The 18,109-nt window shown below is 42.0% G+C and overlaps 1 protein-coding gene across 3 annotated transcripts in view; it reads right to left on the bottom strand.

The window, feature by feature from the left end:
* The window catches only part of LOC311146189 (retinoic acid receptor RXR-gamma-A-like), a 29,437-nt gene extending 12,090 nt beyond the window's left edge, over positions 1–17,347 (bottom strand). The window contains exons 1-2 of one of the 3 annotated variants that reach the window (XM_084182687.1): positions 17,209–17,347; positions 16,715–16,816 (exon numbers count right to left, since the gene is read on the bottom strand). Coding sequence is in view for 1 of the 3 variants with exons in the window: in XM_084182686.1 (XP_084038812.1) it covers positions 17,209–17,308 (100 nt within the window). In the remaining 2 variants the exon portion in view is untranslated. The remainder of the gene's footprint in view (positions 1–16,714; positions 16,817–17,208) is intronic. The other 2 variants (XM_084182688.1, XM_084182686.1) reach the window with 2 other exon arrangements.
* Between the last annotated feature and the right edge of the window lie 762 nt (positions 17,348–18,109).

Raw genomic sequence — 18,109 nt, 5'->3', positions numbered from 1 at the left:
TCGGAAGTTTACATACACTTAGGTTGGAGTCATTAAAACTTGTTTTTCAACCACTCCACAAATGTCTTGTTAACAAATTATAGTTTTGGCAAGTCGGTTAGGGCATCTACTTTGTGCATGACACAAGTCATTTTTCCAACAATTGTTTGCAGACAGATTATTTCACTTATAATTCAGTGTATCACAATTCCAGTGGGTCAGAAGTTTACATACACTAAATTGACCGTGCCTTTAAACAGCTTGGAAAATTCCAGAAAATGATGTCATGGCTTTAGAAGCTTCTGATAGGCTAATTGACATCATATGAGTCAATTGGAGGTGTACCTGTGGCTGTATTTCAAGGCCTACCTTCAAACTCAGTGCCTCTTTCCTTGACCATCGTTATGTTTGGAAGAAAAAGGGGGTGCTTGCATGCCAAAGAACAGCATCCCAACCATGAAGCACGGGGGTGGCAGCATCATACTGTGGGGTTGCTTTACAGCAGGAGGGACTGGTGCACTTCACAAAATAGATGGCATCATGAGGAAGGAAAATTATGTGGATATATTGAAGCAACATCTCAAGACATCAGTCAGGAAGTTAAAATGGGTCTTCCAAATGGACAATGACCCCAAGCATACTTGCAAAATGGCTTAAGGACGACAACAGTCAAGGTATTGGAGTGGCCATCACAAAGCCCTGACCTCAATCCTGTAGAAAATGTGTGGGCAGAACTGAAAAAGCGTGTGCGAGCAAGGAGGCCTACAAACCTGACTCAGTTACACCAGCTCTGTCAGGTGGAATGGGCCAAAATTCACCCAACTTAATGTGGGAAGCTTGTGGAAGGCTACCTGAAACATTTGACCCAAGTTAAACAATTTAAAGGCAATACTAGCAAATACTAATTGAGTGTATGTAAACGTCTGACCCACTGGGAATGTGATGAAATAAATAAAAGTCCTTAAAATAAAGTGGTGATCCTAACTGACCTAAAACAGGGAATTTTTACTAGGATTAAATGTCAGGAATTGTGAAAAACTGAGTTTAAATGTATTTGGCTAAGGTGTATGTAAACCTCCGACTTCAACTGTATGTACATTGTATCGGGGCCAGGGTCTTCTTTCTGTCTGGAATATAGAATGACAGGTTGACATTTCAGGCCCCAACAATTTAAGGTTGGGCTGTTGGGTAGAGCTGTGTGTCACAGGGTTAATGGGGGGTGGCATTTGCATGGGCATGGTTTCAGGGTCGCCGTAATCAGTCCTGGGTACAGGGATCTCTCTCATGTTACACAGAACAGAGTTGGATAGGTCAGCCAGACCAGCAGAGCTAGTGGAAGAGCTCGTACGCCAGTCTACAGTAGTCTGATACTAGCATGTGTTAGTGGGGTTGGGACATTCTGTGTGGCAGTGTAAAATGACTACTTGATTTTCATGCACACAGAAAGTCTTTCACACACACACACACACACACACACACACACACACACACACACACACACACACATACACACACACACACAGTATTGTACAGCTAACCTTGTGGGGACACACAATTCAGTCCTATTCAAAATACTATTTTCCCTAACCCCTAAACCTAACCCTAACCCGTACTCTTACCCTAACCATAACCATAACCCTAACCGGAACCCAAAAACCTAACCCTAGCTCCTAACACTAACCCTAATTCTAACCCTAACACTAATTCTAACCTTAAACCTAAACCCCCTAGAAATAGCATTTGACCTTGTGGGGACTAACAAAATGTTTGTTAGTTTACTATTCTTGTGGGGACTTCTGGTCCCCACAAGAATAGTTAAACATGTCCACACACACTCACACACGATCATAGCCACACATGCTTCACACCATACTCCACGCATTACAATAAACATCACACTCACACAAGTATAAGAAAGTTATATCTATAAAAGTAGCAAGTCTAAAACAAGCTAAAGGCGGACAAAGGTTATTCCTCATATTGTGTAGTAACAGCTGTAGATATAGCAGTTTCTCTGCCAAACCAGACGCAGGAAACACCAATGTATATTTAGACAGGTTGAACAGAATCTAGAAAATAAATGTGTGTATGTGTGTGTGTGTACTTCTGATCACACACACCCTTTCACCAACTGCCTACTGTGTCACAAAGGTCAAAAGACACCAACTCACAGCTTTCCATTTTTGTTGAAAACAGAATCCAGCACCTCGTGTTCAGCAAAGATCACAGTGAGTGCTATATCATGTCAGTCAGCCATTCTATGCCAACAAATACATGCCCACATACTTCATTTAATTAATGTATTAGGTACTGTACATAGCATACAGTCAGTGCCTACCAAGTCAAAGTATATATAACCCTGAACTACACTACCAGTCACAAGTTTTAGAACACCTACTCATTCAAGGGTTTTTCTTTATTCTTACTATTTTCTACATTGTAGAATAATAGTGAAGTCATCAAAACTATGAAATAACACATATGGAATCATGTCGTAACCAAAAAAGTCTTAAACAAATCAAAATATATTTGAGATTTGAGATTCTTCAAATAGCCACCCTTTGCCTTGATGACAGCTTTGCATACTCTTGGCATTCTCTCAACCAGCTACACCTGGAATGCTTTTACAACAGTATTGAAGGAGTTACCACATATGCTGGTAACCATCTCAATTTGGTTGAGGTTGGGAGATTGTGGAGGCCAGGTCATCTGATGCAGCACTCCATCACTCTCTTTCTTGGTCAAATAGCCCTTACACAGCCTGGAGGTGTGTTGGGTCATTGTCCTGTTGAAAAACAAATGATAGTCCCACTAAGCCCAAACCAGATGGGATGGCATATCGCTGCAGAATGCTGTGGTAGACATGCTGGTTAAGTGTGCCTTGAATTCTAAATAAATCACAGACAGTGTCACCAGCAAAGCACCCCCACACCATAACACCTCCTCCTCTATGCTTTACGGTGGGAAATACACATGCAGAGATCATCCGTTCACCCACACCGCGTCTCACAAAGACACGGCGGTTGGAACCAAAAATCTCAAATATGGACCAAAGGACAAATTTCCACCGGTTTAATGTCCATTGCTCGTGTTTCTTGGCCCAAGCAAGTCTTCGTCTTATTGGTGTCCTTTAGTAGTGGTTTCTTTGCATCAATTCAACCATGAAGGCCTGATTCACATAGTCCCCTCTGAACAGTTGAGATGTGTCTGTTACTTGAACTCTGTGAAGCATGTATTTGGGCTGCAATTCCTGAGGCTGGTAACTCTAATAAATGTATCCTCTGCAGCAGAGGTAACTCTGGGTCTTCCATTCCTGTGGCGGTCCTCATGAGAGCCAGTTTCATCATAGCGCTTGATGGTTTTTGCGACTGCACTTGAAGAAACCTTCAAAGTTCTTGAAAATGTCCGTATTGACTGACCTTCGTGTCATAAAGTAATGATGGACTGTCGTTTCTCTTTGCTTATTTGAGCTGTTCTTGCCATAATTTGGACTTGGTATTTTACCAAACAGGGCTATCTTCTGTATACCCCCCCTACCTTGTCACAACCCAACTGATTGGCTCAAACGCATTAAGAAGGAAAGAAATTCCACAAATTAACTTTTAAGAAGGCACACCTGTTAATTGAAATGCATTCCAGGTGACTACCTAATGAAGCTGGTTGAGAGAATGCCAAGAGTGTGCAAAGCTGTCATCAAGGCAAAGGGTGGCTATTTGAAGAATCTCAAATATAAAATATATTTTGATTTGTTTAACACTTTTTTGGTTACTACATGATTCCATATGTGTTATTTCATAGTTTTGATGTCTTCACTATTATCCTACAATGTAGAAAATAGTAAAAAATAAAGAAAAACCCTTGAATGAGTAGGTGTTCTAAAACTTTGCTCCCACAATATCTATGTTACTCACTGTCAAAGTCAGGAAGGCGCATCAGGGGCTGGTAGTTTACGTACATATCCAACTCTGATTGGCTAATGTCTATTAAGTCGCTTTCCTCTTTTCCTCCGGAATCTCCGACACCTGCTATGATTCTCATGTCTGCAGGCGATACCTCTGAGGTTCTGCAGGGGGCTTGACCCTTCCAACGCAGGCAGTGGGCTGGCAGCCCCCGATCATGTGTGTGTGTGTGTTACAAGCAGCTGTAGAGTGGCACACACACACACACACTCTCTCTCACTTGGCACAGCTCCTCCTGTGATATTAATGCCTGCTAAATGTCAAATTCCAACAGGAAAGAGCCCCACACACGTACAAACACGTACACACACATTAATAGGCATATTTGAGCAACACACACATACACATAAGCATGTACTTGAGTATGGCACCATACAAACATCATCTGGGTTAAGTGGTTTTGAAGTGTTTTCAAATGATTTTTCATTGACTTTTGTATCATCATAATCAATCATTTTTATCAGTGAGGTCCTTAGCTTAATCATGTAAAAAGCAGGCCTGTAGCCTTCTGGCCTGGTCTGGTCAAGGGATATTCACAAAGCCTCTCAGTAGGAGTGCTGATCTAGGATCAGGTCTCCCCTGTCGTATTCATTATGATCGGAGAGCCAAAACTGATCCTAGAAAAGCCTTGGCCTGGTGTGTGGAGACAGAGCCCACTCATTCCTGTCTAAATGAAGATGATGTCTGATCAATCAGGGACCGTATAATCCTATTAGCCCCTGTAAGCATCTCCAACCTGGTTATTTACCGCCCGTCCGTGTGTGTGTGTGTGTGTGTGTGTGTGTGTGCGTGTGTGTGTGTGTGTGTGTGTGTAGGGAAGGGATGGGGTGTATTTTAGAGGTAGTGGGCTGGAAGCTGTTGAGTAGGGGCTTGTCTACACGAGAGCGTGCAGCATGCTGAGGCACTGGAGGAAACACTTCCCAGTTGCTCTTCACATGACCAACACACACACACACACATACATTCACACGTGCAGTCTCTATCGCTGTTCCATATGTCTAAAGGGATTTGGCCTAGAAAAGGAGAGAATTCTATCCTGTCTGTCGGGTGGGCTCTCTCAAATACCCAGTGGGGGATTGGATTACTTTTTCATTAAAGATGTCCCTTCTCTCTTGCAGACTTGTTCCTTTTTCCTGTTGAAATGACAGAAGATGCGCCGAGCAGACATCATTAACTTGATTGGCTTAAGTATGAGAGGAGAGTGAAGTGATATAGAGAGTCCATTCAGTCCAACTCAAAGCTTCACATTCATTGGTAAAACACTTCAGTATTACATGGGAAGATACAGTAACTTTGCTAATGGTTACTAATGGTTATATAGATTCAACTACTGATATACTGTATTCGTAAGAGCTTGGGACCACTGGTGAATGGATGCACAGTGGTGTAAAGTACTTAAGTAAAAATATTTGAAAGTACTACTTAAGTAGTTTTTTGGAGTATCTGTACTTTATTTTACTATTTATATTTTTGACAACTTTTACTTTTACTCCACTACATTCCTAAAGAACATTTTTATTCAATACATCTTTCCTGACACCCAAAAGTACTCATTACATTTTTAATGCTTAGCGGGACAGGAAAATGGTCTAATTCACACACTTATCAAGAGAACATCCCTGGTCATCCCTACTGTCTCTGATCTGGCGGACTCACTAAACACATGCTTCATTTGTAAATGATGTCTGAGTGTTGGAGCGTGCCCCTGGCTATCCGTAAATAAAAAATAAAAAAATAAAATGGCGCCGTCTGGTTTGCTTAATATTAGGAATTTGAAATGATTTATACTTTTACTTACTAAGTATATTTGAGCAATTACATTTAGTTTTGATACTTAAGTATATTTAAAACCAAATACTTTTAGACTTTTACTCATGTAGAATTTTACTGGGTGACTTTCACTTTTACTTGAGTCATTTTCTATTAAGGTATCTTTACTTTTACTCAAGTATGACAATTGGGTACTTTTTCCACCACTGTGGATGCGTGCACTAAGCCAGATATGCAGAGTTGGCACTTTTTCCTTGTTCACTTATCAGTAAATCACACTGTATCGATTCCTATGGCAGAGGACATCTATTTCCAAGATGATTGTTCAATGTTGGTCTGACCAATTGGAATCTATGCTTCAAGATTGTTTTGATCACGCGGACTGGAAAATGTTTCGGGTTGACGTATACACTGACATCAGGAAGTGCTAGAGGATGTTGTTCCCATTGTGACGATTAGAACTTATCCAAACCACAAACCGTGGATAGATGGCAGCATTCGCCCACAAAACTGAAAAGCGCGAACCACCACATTTAACAACGACCAGCTATGAACTCCGTAAGGCAATCAAAGAGGCAAACCCCAGTACAGGGACAAAATGGAGTCAACGGCTCAGACACAAGACGTATGTGGCAGGGACTCCAGACAATCATGGATTAAAAAGGGAAATCCAGCGGACACCAACGCCTCGCTCCCGGACAAGCTAAACCCCTTCTTTGCCCACTGAGGAAAACAACATTGAGCTGCCGACGTGGGCCCCCTCCGCTCACGATGACTGTGGGCTCTCGTTCTCCGTGGCCGACGTGAGTAAGGCATTTAAGAGTGTTAACCCTCGCAAGGCTGCCGGCCCAGACGGCATCCCAAGCTGCGTCCTCAGAGCATGTGCAGACCAGCTGGCTGGAGTGTTTAGGGACATATTCAATCTCTCCCTATCCCAGTCTGTTGTCCCCACTTGCTTTATGATGTCCACCATTGTTCCTGTACCCAAGAAAGTGAAGGTAACTGAACTAAATGACTATCGCCCAATAGCACTCACTTCTGTCATCATGAAGTGCTTTGAGAGGCTAGTTAAGGACCATATCACCTCCATCTTACCTGTCACCCTAGACCCACTACAGGTTGCATACTGCCCCAACAGATCCACGGACAACGCAATCGCCATTGCACTGCACACTTCCCTATCCCACATGGACAAGATAAATACCTATGTAAGAATGCTGTTCATCGACTACAGCTCAGCCTTCAACACCATAGTGCCCTCCAACCTCATCACTAAGCTCAGGGCCCTGGGTCTGAACCCCACCCTGTGCAACTGAGTCCTAGACTTCCTGATGGGCCGACCCCAGATGGTGAAGGTAGGCAACAACACCTCCGCCATGCTGATCCTCAACACTGGGGCCCCACAAGGGTGCGTGCTCAGACCCCTCCTATACTCCCTGTTCATCCATGACTGTGTGGCCACGCATGTCTCCAACTCAATCATCAAGCTTGCTGACGACACAGCAGTGGTAGGCCTGATTACCAACAACAACGAGACAGCCTACAGGGAGGAGGTGAGAGCCATGGCGGAGTGGTGGCAAGAAAATAACCTCTCCCTCAACGTCAACAAAATGAACGAGCTGATCGTGGACTTCAGGAGACAGCAGAGAGACCATGCCCCATTCACATCGACAGGGCCACAGTGGAGAGGGTTAAAAGCTTCAAGTTCCTCTGCATGCACATTACTGAGGACCTGAAATGGTCCCTCCACACCGACAGCGTGGTGAAGAAGGCGCAACAGCGACTCTTGAACCTCACAAACTTCTACAGATGAAGCATTATGTTGGGCTGTATCAGTATGAAACTGTAAGTCGCTCTGGATAAGAGCGTCTGCTAAATGACTAAAATGTAAATGTATCACTGCCTGGTATGGCAACTGCACCGCCTGCAACCGCAGGGCTCTCCAGAGGGTGGTGCGGTCAGCCTAACACATCACCGGGGTCACCGTGCCTGCCCTCCAGGACATCTACAGCACCCGGTGTCACAGGAAGGCCAAGAAGATCATCAAGAACCTCAGCCACCCGAGCCACAGCCTGTTCACCCCGCTATCATCCAGAAAGTGGACAGTACAGGTGTACTGTCTATACACACCATTTTATACACTGAGTATACCAAACATTAGGAACACCTTCTATATATTGAGTTGGCTGGATGTTCTTTGGGTGGTGGACCATTCTTGATACACACGGGAAACTGTGTGTCCGGTGTGCCTGGCACCTACTACCATACCCTGTTCAAAGGCACTTAAATGTTTTGTCTTGCCCATTCACCCTCTCAATGGCACACTTACACAATCAATGTCTCAATTGTCTCAATGCTTAAAAATTCTTCTTTAACCTGTCTCCTCCCCTTCATCTACACTGATTGAAGTGGATTTAACAAGTGACATCTATAAGGGATCACCTGGATTCACCTTTTCAGTCTATGCCATAGAAAGAGCAGGGGTTCTTAATGTTTTGTACACTCAGTGTATATATTCTGTCTCATATGATACATAATGTACTGTAACCAAGACAGAGTACCTCTCTCATATAGCTACACACCAAACTGCACCATTTGACTGTTATCATAATACTTACAGTACATTGTGGTTTGACTCTTTAATAATGCAACTCTGTTACATTTAGAAATGTCAACTCTGTTACATTTAGAAATGTCAACTCTGTTTCATTTAGAAATGTCAACTTGGTTACATTTATATCCGAATCCAGGCTCTGTTGTAGCCGGCCGCGACCTGGAGACCCATGGGGCGGCACACAATTGGCCCAGTGTCGTCCAGGGTATGGGGAGGGAATGGCCGGCAGGGATGTAGCTCAGTTGGTAGAGCATGGCGTTTGCAACGCCAGGGTTGTGGGTTCAATTCCCACGGGGGGCCAGTGTGAAAAATTAAAAAATAATGTATGCACTCACTAACTGTAAGTCGCTCTGGATAAGAGCGTCTGCTAAATGACTAAAATGTAAATTTAGAAATGTCAACTCTGTTTCATTTAGAAATGTCAACTCTGTTTCATTTAGAAATGTCAACTCTGTTTCATTTAGAAATGTCAACTCTGTTTCATTTAGAAATGTCAACTCTGTTTCATTTAGAAATGTCAACTCTGTTTCATTTAGAAATGTCAAACCTGTTTCATTTAGAAATGTCAACTCTGTTACATTTAGAAATGTCAACTCTGTTACATTTAGAAATGTCAACTCTGTTACATTCAGAAATATAAACTCTGTTACATTTACTAATGTCAACTCTGTTACATCTGTTATACCAATCTAAATTGGTGATTTGTATAACTGTTTTGACTTTTCAGCAACACTGTCATTATAACATCATGATAAAAGACACAACACATGTTACATTCAACTGTTTATGTATTCACACAAACAGCCTTGGACATGTGACAGTGACATAAGACCATTACAAATGCATGTGGTAACAGCCGTTCAATTAACCATACATGTTCACCATCATTCCATGCATGCTGTTTTCTAAGCATTTTGTAACATCAGATACAATGAATAAAGTCATTAACCACATTCTGAGTGGGTTCCTACTGTATATAGAAACCCTGATCTCTCTCTCTCGCTCTCTCTCTCTCTCTGAGGTTCACATTTCCATCCTGGTGTCTATTTCATGTACTGATTAACAGAGGTGGGGGGGGGGGGGGGGGGGGGCGCAGTCATATGCCATGTGGCCAGGGGGTAGCAGGGAAGGGGCTCACCGTCTGTGGAGTTTAGAGAGGGAGTGTGTACGTGTATGTGTGCTTGCGTAAGTGTGTGTTACGCACATGTGTGTGTGCGAGTATTGCGTAGAGGGGGGTGGGGTGGAGGGGGGTGGGGTGGGGGTGGAGGGGGGTGGGGTGGGTGGGGGGGGCAGTTGTTGCAGGATTAAAGGGGATTATATTGGGATGGGTCCTGCTGGAGGAGATGGTATATTAATGCAGCTCTATAGAGCTGTTGGGCAGGGGAGGAACCCAGAACATGGTGCTACTGTACAGAAAACAACTGGAGTTTCTCCAAGGCTAGAAGCTTTTCCATACTGTGCCTTCACTGATCTTTGTCTCTAAGAAACTGGCCACTATCTCTGACCACAATTGAACTCACGCAACAAAAACAAATTCACAAGAAGCTGATAAACATCGACATTGAGACGTTATGTACAAGCAGTTACTGTATGTTCCTGTATGGTATAGAAATAGAATCACTATTTATGTACATGCTCTATAGGCTATTCTATTAAATTCCCCAATAATCCTACAAGAGACTACAAAGTTCTGAAGTTTACATAGAGAGTAAAGCCAACCTCGAGCCCCTCTCTATCTGTGGAGCTGCACTGCACTCCTATTCTATTGAAGCACTAGCATTGGCTACCCAGACTGGGCCCACTACAACTGGGGCAGAAAAATGACCAATTAGATAAGGGAGCTGATTCACAATCCCAAGCCTGCCAGGATACACCACAGAGCACCATGCCTGGCCCTGACTAAATGTTATCTAATGGCTGGGCCTGCCTGCCCTGTATGCTGACGCCATTTCTATCTCTGCTATTTCTGAGTTTCGTCCATACAAAGAGAGACAGAGAATCAGAACAAATGACAATAAAATGACAGAATGAAGAACAGAGCGGTGTATAGAGGATGATGGGTATAGCATCGAAGCACAATGAGTCGGGTACAAAAGAGTAGCACACGGCAACAAGCGCGGTTGAAACCAGAGAGCATGGCAGCAATAAGGGTATGATGACAAGACAGACAGGGACCTGAGATTGATCCTATAGGTTGGATCTGATCTGGACATAGCCGAGTTTCTCTCAACTCCACGATGTACATCACATTACAGTTTTTCTCAATTGCTAAAACACTAAAACCCATTGGCTGAACAAAGTTCTCAGTTGCCTGGACTCATTTAGCTAATTATGCAGTCTGTTGTCAATACCTTAAACCATTTCACATGGTAAAACACAATTTGCAGATCTCACTTAGACTTTTCAGCAAAACTCTAAACACATTCTCAGTCTCAAAACACATTCTGCACTCTAATGCACATGTCATCCATACTGGTAAACACAAGTGGCAACAATCAAATACAAATAGAGAACATATGTCATTGATTGAACACAACCACTCAAAATTGATTTAACCTGTTTCAAATGATGCGACACAACTAATATAAGCCAGTTCAGAGAGCAAACAGGTTGTTGAAGGAGAAAGTCTGAGAATGGATAGAAGAAACAATGTGAGAGGACGAGGACGAGTGCGTATGCGAGGTGGGCGACGAGGAAGAAGAGGAGGAGGAGGGCAAGAAAGAGGAAGAGGAGGACGAAGAGGAAGACAAAGAGTGGAAATATCTGATGAAATTCGAGCAACAGTCATAGACCATGTTCTTGTCCATGGACTGACAATGAGGGAAGCAGGACTTAGAGTGCAACCCAATTTGAGCCGATTTTCTGTGTCCACCATAGTAAGGACATTCAGAGAAGAGAACAGGTACAGTATACTTCTGTATTTTTGTAATTGCAAATTTACTGTACTACACTATATGCAGCTGTTTCAATAGACATTTGTAAAGTTAATCACTGTATGTATTGTACTGCATGAATATGTTTTGTAACTGCACAACTACTTTTTGTAGAATTGCAAGGCTGCCACATGCAGGTGGAAGGACAGCTATATTCACTCGGGAGCAAGAGGCCGTTATAGCTGGCATGGTCCTTCAAGATAATGCAATATGAATCAGAAAAATCCAGGAACGAGTGATACAAGACAACACACACTTCCAGGGAATCGACAGTGTGAGCATTTCCACAATTGACCATGTCCTCCATCGTAACAGGATGCGAATGAAACAAGTATACAGAGTACCTTTTGAGCGCAACTCACCAAGGGTGAAAGAACTGCGAGCTCAGTATGTGCAAGTAAGTGTACATTCAGAAACATTTACTGTAATCCAGATTGTCTACAGTACTAACACATACTATGTGAATGACATTACTCTTCAGTACATATAATATATGTGAATCAGAAGTGCATACAGTAGGCCTAATTGTACTCTACAGTAGAGCACTGTCTCTGTACGACTTACAAAATCCTACATACAGTATATTGTATTTCTACACAGACAATATTTCACTTGGAATCCTTGGACAGACCCCATGAGTTAATCTTTGTCGATGAAGCAGGCTTCAATCTAACAAAGAGGAGAAGGAGAGGCCGAAACATGATTGGACAGCGGGCCATTGTTGAAGTCCCTGGTCAACGAGGTGGCAATGTCACAATCTGTGCTGCTATCAGCAACCATGGTGTTCTACATCACCATGTTACACTCGGGCCATATAACACCCAGCACCTTCTAAGATTTATTGCCAATCTAAGAGATATTTTATTTGAGCAGCAGGTTCAAGAGCAGCAGGGTCAAGAGCTAAATGAGAATCCCATTCCCACCTATGTGATAGTGTGGGACAATGTCAGTTTCCACCAAGCTGCTCAAGTAAGGGAATGGTTTAACATCAATGGGCAGTTTATGAACTTGTACCTCCCTCCATACTCGCCTTTCCTGAATCCGATTGAGGATTTTTTCCCCTCTTGGAGATAGAACAACCCTACATCAGAATAAATCTGCTGCAAGCCATGGATTTAGCCTGTGGTGATATAGGTGAGGAATCATGTCAGGGACAATATTGCTTGTGATGTCGACGAAGTGCTCTGGCCTGACCCAGCCCAAAGACAAGAAGAAGCACATTGATCACATATTTACTCCTTTGATTTTTGTCCCTTTTAATAATGTATACTGTAGTACAGTGCATTGTAGGCTGTATACTGTACAATGGACAAATTGTATGGCCCTGAACATTGTGCTTTCCATTTGTTAACAGTACTGACTGCTCAATAGATTTTGACTGGTTGCAGGTTCATATCAACAAAGAACAAGAATTACAGTATCACAGAGACAAAGGACAAGTTTGTGAGATGCAGGGTACAGTACTGTAAAAATAGGGGTACAAGGAAGAGGAAGAACAAAAAACTAAATTGCAAAGAGCAAAGCAGAGTAGTAATTTCTGATCAATTTTGAGCTACTATGATAGAACATGTTTTCGTTCATCAAAAGACAATGACGGAAAAATATGAAATTTGTTTTGAGATTAAAAATGTACTTCTCCCTGAGAACTGTATGTTTTGAACAATGTGTTTTCTATTTTTCGGTGTATTGTTTACTGACTGCTTGAGAATGTATATCATTTTGATCACTTTGTTTATGATTTGAGAGCAGTGTTTGATTTTGAACACAGGTAAAACTGTTTTGAGGCGAATGTTTCATTTTGCGAGAGGAGTCAGAGGTTTTGTAAATAGTGCTTGAAGATGAGGTTTTGTGTTGAATGTTTTCAGGAAATGGAGCAAGGTTTCAGAAATTGTGTTTTAGCAATTGAGAAAAACTGTAATGGAGTTGAGCGGAGACGACTGTGGGCGGTCTGAAGCTACAACTACATAGAGGGTCCTGAGTAATCAAATTAGATACAGACACACATAAGACATAGACAGACAAATACACAGACAGGTACACAACACACACAACTACAGAATGTTCACACACATGCGCACACACACACACACTTGACAAGTACCAAGCTACATACTAATAGCTGTCTTGTTGAATGCCGAGAGAGAGAGAGAGAGAGAGAGAGAGAGAGAGAGAGAGAGAGAGAGAGAGAGAGAGAGAGAGAGAGAGAGAGAGAGAGAGAGAGAGAGAGAGAGAGAGAGAGAGAGAGAGAGAGAGAGAGAGAGAGAGAGAGAGAGAGAGAGAGAGAGAGAGAGAGAGAGAGAGAGAGAGAGAGAGAGAGAGAGAGAGAGAGAGAGAGAGAGAGAGAGAGAGTTAATTTTATATTGTTTATTTCACTTTTGTTTATTATCTATTACACTTGCTTTGGCATTGTAAACATATGTTTCCCATGCCAATAAAGCGCTTAAATTGAATTGAGAGAGAGAGAGAAAAAGAGAGAGAGATGCAGCTCATCTCTCAGTAGGTCTTCCGGGTAGAAGACACAGAAGTGGATAGTCACCCTTTTGAGCACTGCTTATGCTGCAGACCCTGTACATGCTATAGCACTGATTAAATCAACATTAGTTTATGTGGCTTCACCCCAGACAGATAGCCTTAACTTGGTCTATCTGTCTTTTACTGTATATCAGTCGGTCTATCTATCCATCTACATGTCTGTCTGCCTGTCTGTCTGCTTGTCAATCAGCTTACCCGTCTGCCTGTCTGTCTGTGTTGTGAGGCCCCATATGAACTGATGGTGATTTATTCAGTGATATCAGGAAGTCTCAACACTGACATTGATTATAATGAGTACTACAGAGAACACTAGTAGTTAAATCAGACTGCCATCCCAGTTCTATACAGTATGTGGGCAATTATGAGGGAGTGAGTTGGAAGGAAGCATGCTAGTGTTAATGAATAATTAACAAAGTATAACTAGGGAGACTTTTGGGGGGATTTGAGGAATCTGAGTATTTTTCACATCCTCTTCTTGTTCTACTGCTGATTAATATAATACAGCAACATCTGTTCCCAAACCTGCGTCTAAATGTCATCTTAATACAACATAGTTTTTTTGTTACTTTTAAACAGACATTTACGTAACAACCTTTTCATGACCAAATATGGTCAGCGTTGAGAATTATGTCAATGGTGTAATAACACATGAAAAATACATGTCTATTAGCAGTTTTATTAGCAGGTTTAGAGTTGCTGATTTACCTGATGGATTGCAGACAGGGGGAAACCAGTCTGTCAAACTATAGTATGGAGACTGAACTGAAAGTAGGCCAACTAGTGTACTGAAGTTCATTGATCTTTGGCTGACACCAGTGGAGAGTCTGTAGACCCAGGATGCTGCTCGTGTTGACTTACCCCGTCTACAGACAAACGAAAACACAGCATGGTACCATATATAAAAAAGATCAGATTAACTCTCGCTTTTCATTTCCAAAAAGCCTCAGCTGAAATGGGTCATTGTCTTCTAGTCCTGCTGTTCCAACACCGACAGTATTGTCCTATTTTGGCTGAGAGAAAATAAAGTAGCTTATAAACTGGGTGGCTCGAGCCCTGAATGCTGATTGGCAGATAGCTGTGGTATATCAGACTGTATACCACGGGTATGACAAAACATTTCTTTTTACTGCTCTAATTACATTGGTAACCAGTTTATAAGAGCAATAAGGCACCTCCTCAGGCCTTATTGCTTAAATATAGTGAAGTTATCCTCACATAGCCTGGCATGAGATAACATGTACAGTAGCTTAAATACACCATCAAACCCTTTGAAATGCATGAATGGTGCTACTGAACGCAGTTTGTCAGTAATCGTATAGCCTCGAACCGTTCTCTCGCATATCTGAGAGGCTCAGTCAGTGGACGAGAGTGTTAGTAGGCTTGTGTTGTCAAGGGTCCGTGCTAGCCGCGATCCTTGGGACGTCTCTACCCCATTGAAGTTGAAATTTAAAATGGTTAAGTTTAGGGTTAGGCAAGGGTAGGGGTTAGGGTTAGGGTAGGGACATCCCAAGGATTCCGGATAGCACTGGCCATAGTCAATAGGACTGATCCCAAGTCAGCCATCCTAATCACCCTTGGCAGTGAAAACCCTAATGACTTGGCCACTCATTCTCTTTGACTGCTTCCTGCAGGAAGAGAACATGGCACTCACAGCCGTGACCATAGCGTCATATGGCTGGCTCTTACTCAACTAATCTATGTTCTGCCATTGCGTTGGTGTATTGCAGCATGTGTTACTAGTTGTTTAATCAATTAAATACATCTATCAGTTCACGCTTTGCTTTTAAAAGGTATTTTTTTTAAAGTCAACTTCCACTGTGAGCTGCTAAATATCTTTCACATTTCCAGTTTGGTTGTTCTATTTAGGCACCTAGAAAGTGAGATAGACACAGTAGATATTTTCCTCTTCACTGATACACACACCCCACTGGGCACAGACGTCATTTCAACATCTAGTTTTGATTTACTTTTGATTTAATTACTAATGTGAATTCAATGTGAAATCAACAAGAATTTGAAACGTGTCATGTGATTTAGGTTAAAATTCCTTTATGTTGATGACTTTTTGCAAATCCAATCAGTTTTCCATGTTGATTCAATGTCATCACATACATGTTGTTGTTTTTTATGACGTGGAAACAACATTGATCTAACCAGTTTGTGCCCAGTGGGATCAGAGCAGAAGTCAGACCATGCCAAAGTTCAAATAAAACAAAGTCCACTGCTGCAGAGGAGAGGAACCCATACAGATGAACTTGCCCAACACTCATTTGTTCACGTAACTAAACCCTAGAGAGATAGAAGAGAGAGAAATAGAAAGAGAGAGAGAAAGAAAGAGAAGTAAAAATAGACCAAGATGTCTCAGATTCCTGGGCCAATGTGGGATAATGTCCTCTGTAGCAATATGAGCATGTGATTACACAAACATAAAATGCTGAGGAAATAATGGATTTGAGTCCTTCAGAATCCTTTCTATAACAGTATCATTTCATGTATGCATGGATTCATGTTTGTTCTGGTAATAATCCCCTAAACTGATTCAGCGACATTAATTGCTGTCACACTTTGTGTGTTTAAAAAAAACATTTTTTTTATTGACAATAGCTGGTGTTATAGTAGTGTAATGACCTATACTTTTACACTAAAATCGAAATATGAACAGGGAAATGATACAATCGCCTAGGCTGTATGGAAATGTAATAGAATAGAATAGAATAGAATAGATAATATGCATTTCCAATACAAAGATAGAAAAGGTATTTGGGTTCACAGGACTGCTTATTCCTGGTTTGTGGTGTGGCCTAATTGTCGTTCTTTGATTGAAAAAAAATGATGATGATTCAATTATAGAACAATTTCAGCCAATTAAGAGTTGCCTACTAAAGAGAAGTAGAGCTCGCAGTGAAAAAAAAGTCATATAGGCCTACCCTCTCAATGAGTTCTTCTTGGACGAACTTTCCTCGAGAACAGCGGTGAGGTGAGTGAATGTACGTCTGTCGAATGGATAAGCGCTTCTCTGCCAAGCCAGACTCATAAATAAGAAGAAGGCAGCGAACAGTTTAACAAGAGGCCATAAAGAGGTTAGAAAGGCCATAAATTACATAACCGCAATTAAAGTGCCAACCCCTGACCCTGACTGAGGAGCAGAATCACTATCAGCTGACTTGAGCATTGGCACTGCCTTCTTGTCAATCAATACACATTAGGCGCGGGACAAGTGTTAACTACATAGATAACATTGCCACGCGGGATTTATTGCCATCCTTGTAAAGTTGGCTGTGCAGAGGGAATTCGGTTTATCAAACGCCACATTATTGCGAGAAACTAAACAAACACAACACAGAGAACTGCACGAGCAGCCTATGCAGGATAAACCGCCCGCGTCCCAAGACTTTATAGAGAAACGGAAAAACATACTTACTTAGATGTAGATACGAGTCATTATTATCCATAACTGTATGGACGTTTTTATTATTGTACGTTTTTTCTCTCCACGATGAATGTTCTTGTTTAGCGTTCATAGGGAAGCATCTCTGAACGCCGTCCGTGTCTTGACTGAGTTCTCTTCTTACTGTTGCCTGACTGGGCTACCACACACGTAGGGGCCCAGCGGAGGGGGTGACGAAATCAGGGATCCCACTAGGCAAAAACTGGTTGAATCAACGTTGTTTCCATGTCATAAAAAAAAAAATGCAATGTCATGATACTGAATCAATGTAAAAAACTGATTGGATTTGCAAAAAGCCATCAACATAAGGGTATTTCGTATTTCGTTACCCTACTTTTAACCTAACATGGTGATTTTTTAAAATTCCACATTGAATTCAGGTTAGTTTACAACTCAACCAAATCTATATCAAACTAGATGTTGAAATTACATTTGTGTCTAGTAGGATTCTCCCAAAATAGAACATTCTTTGTTTAATTTACAAATAATATCCATTTACAAATAAAATCTAGTACATTATAGGCATGCCAAATCAGGATGTGTCTGCAAAAAGTTTTTTTTTTTTCACAGCAAAATATTTCATCAGATCAAGTCAATTAGTAGGCCAATATGCTATTTACTTAATTGAGGAGTGGAAATTCCTCAAATTCCAAGGGGATGCTACAGGTTGTTTGACTACTAGTGGAAGGTCTGAAGACCCCCTGTGACTCCCCCCTTTCAGAGTGAGGGGTCATTTAAGGGTGAGCACCCACTACCTCAGGAGGTTATTCAGAAGTCACCGGCATTCACAGTCTTGAACTCTCGTTTAAGGGGGACGGGGACGCTCCGCGAGCACCGCGGCTGACCACTCCACCACTCCTTCAGTCCAGCCGCT

Source organism: Coregonus lavaretus (genome assembly GCF_964263955.1).
Source record: "Coregonus lavaretus genome assembly, chromosome: 19".
Classification (NCBI taxonomy): Eukaryota; Metazoa; Chordata; class Actinopteri; order Salmoniformes; family Salmonidae; genus Coregonus; species Coregonus lavaretus.
The sequence above is the reverse complement of the archived record's forward strand: the minus strand, read 5'-3'. Positions and strand labels throughout refer to the sequence as shown.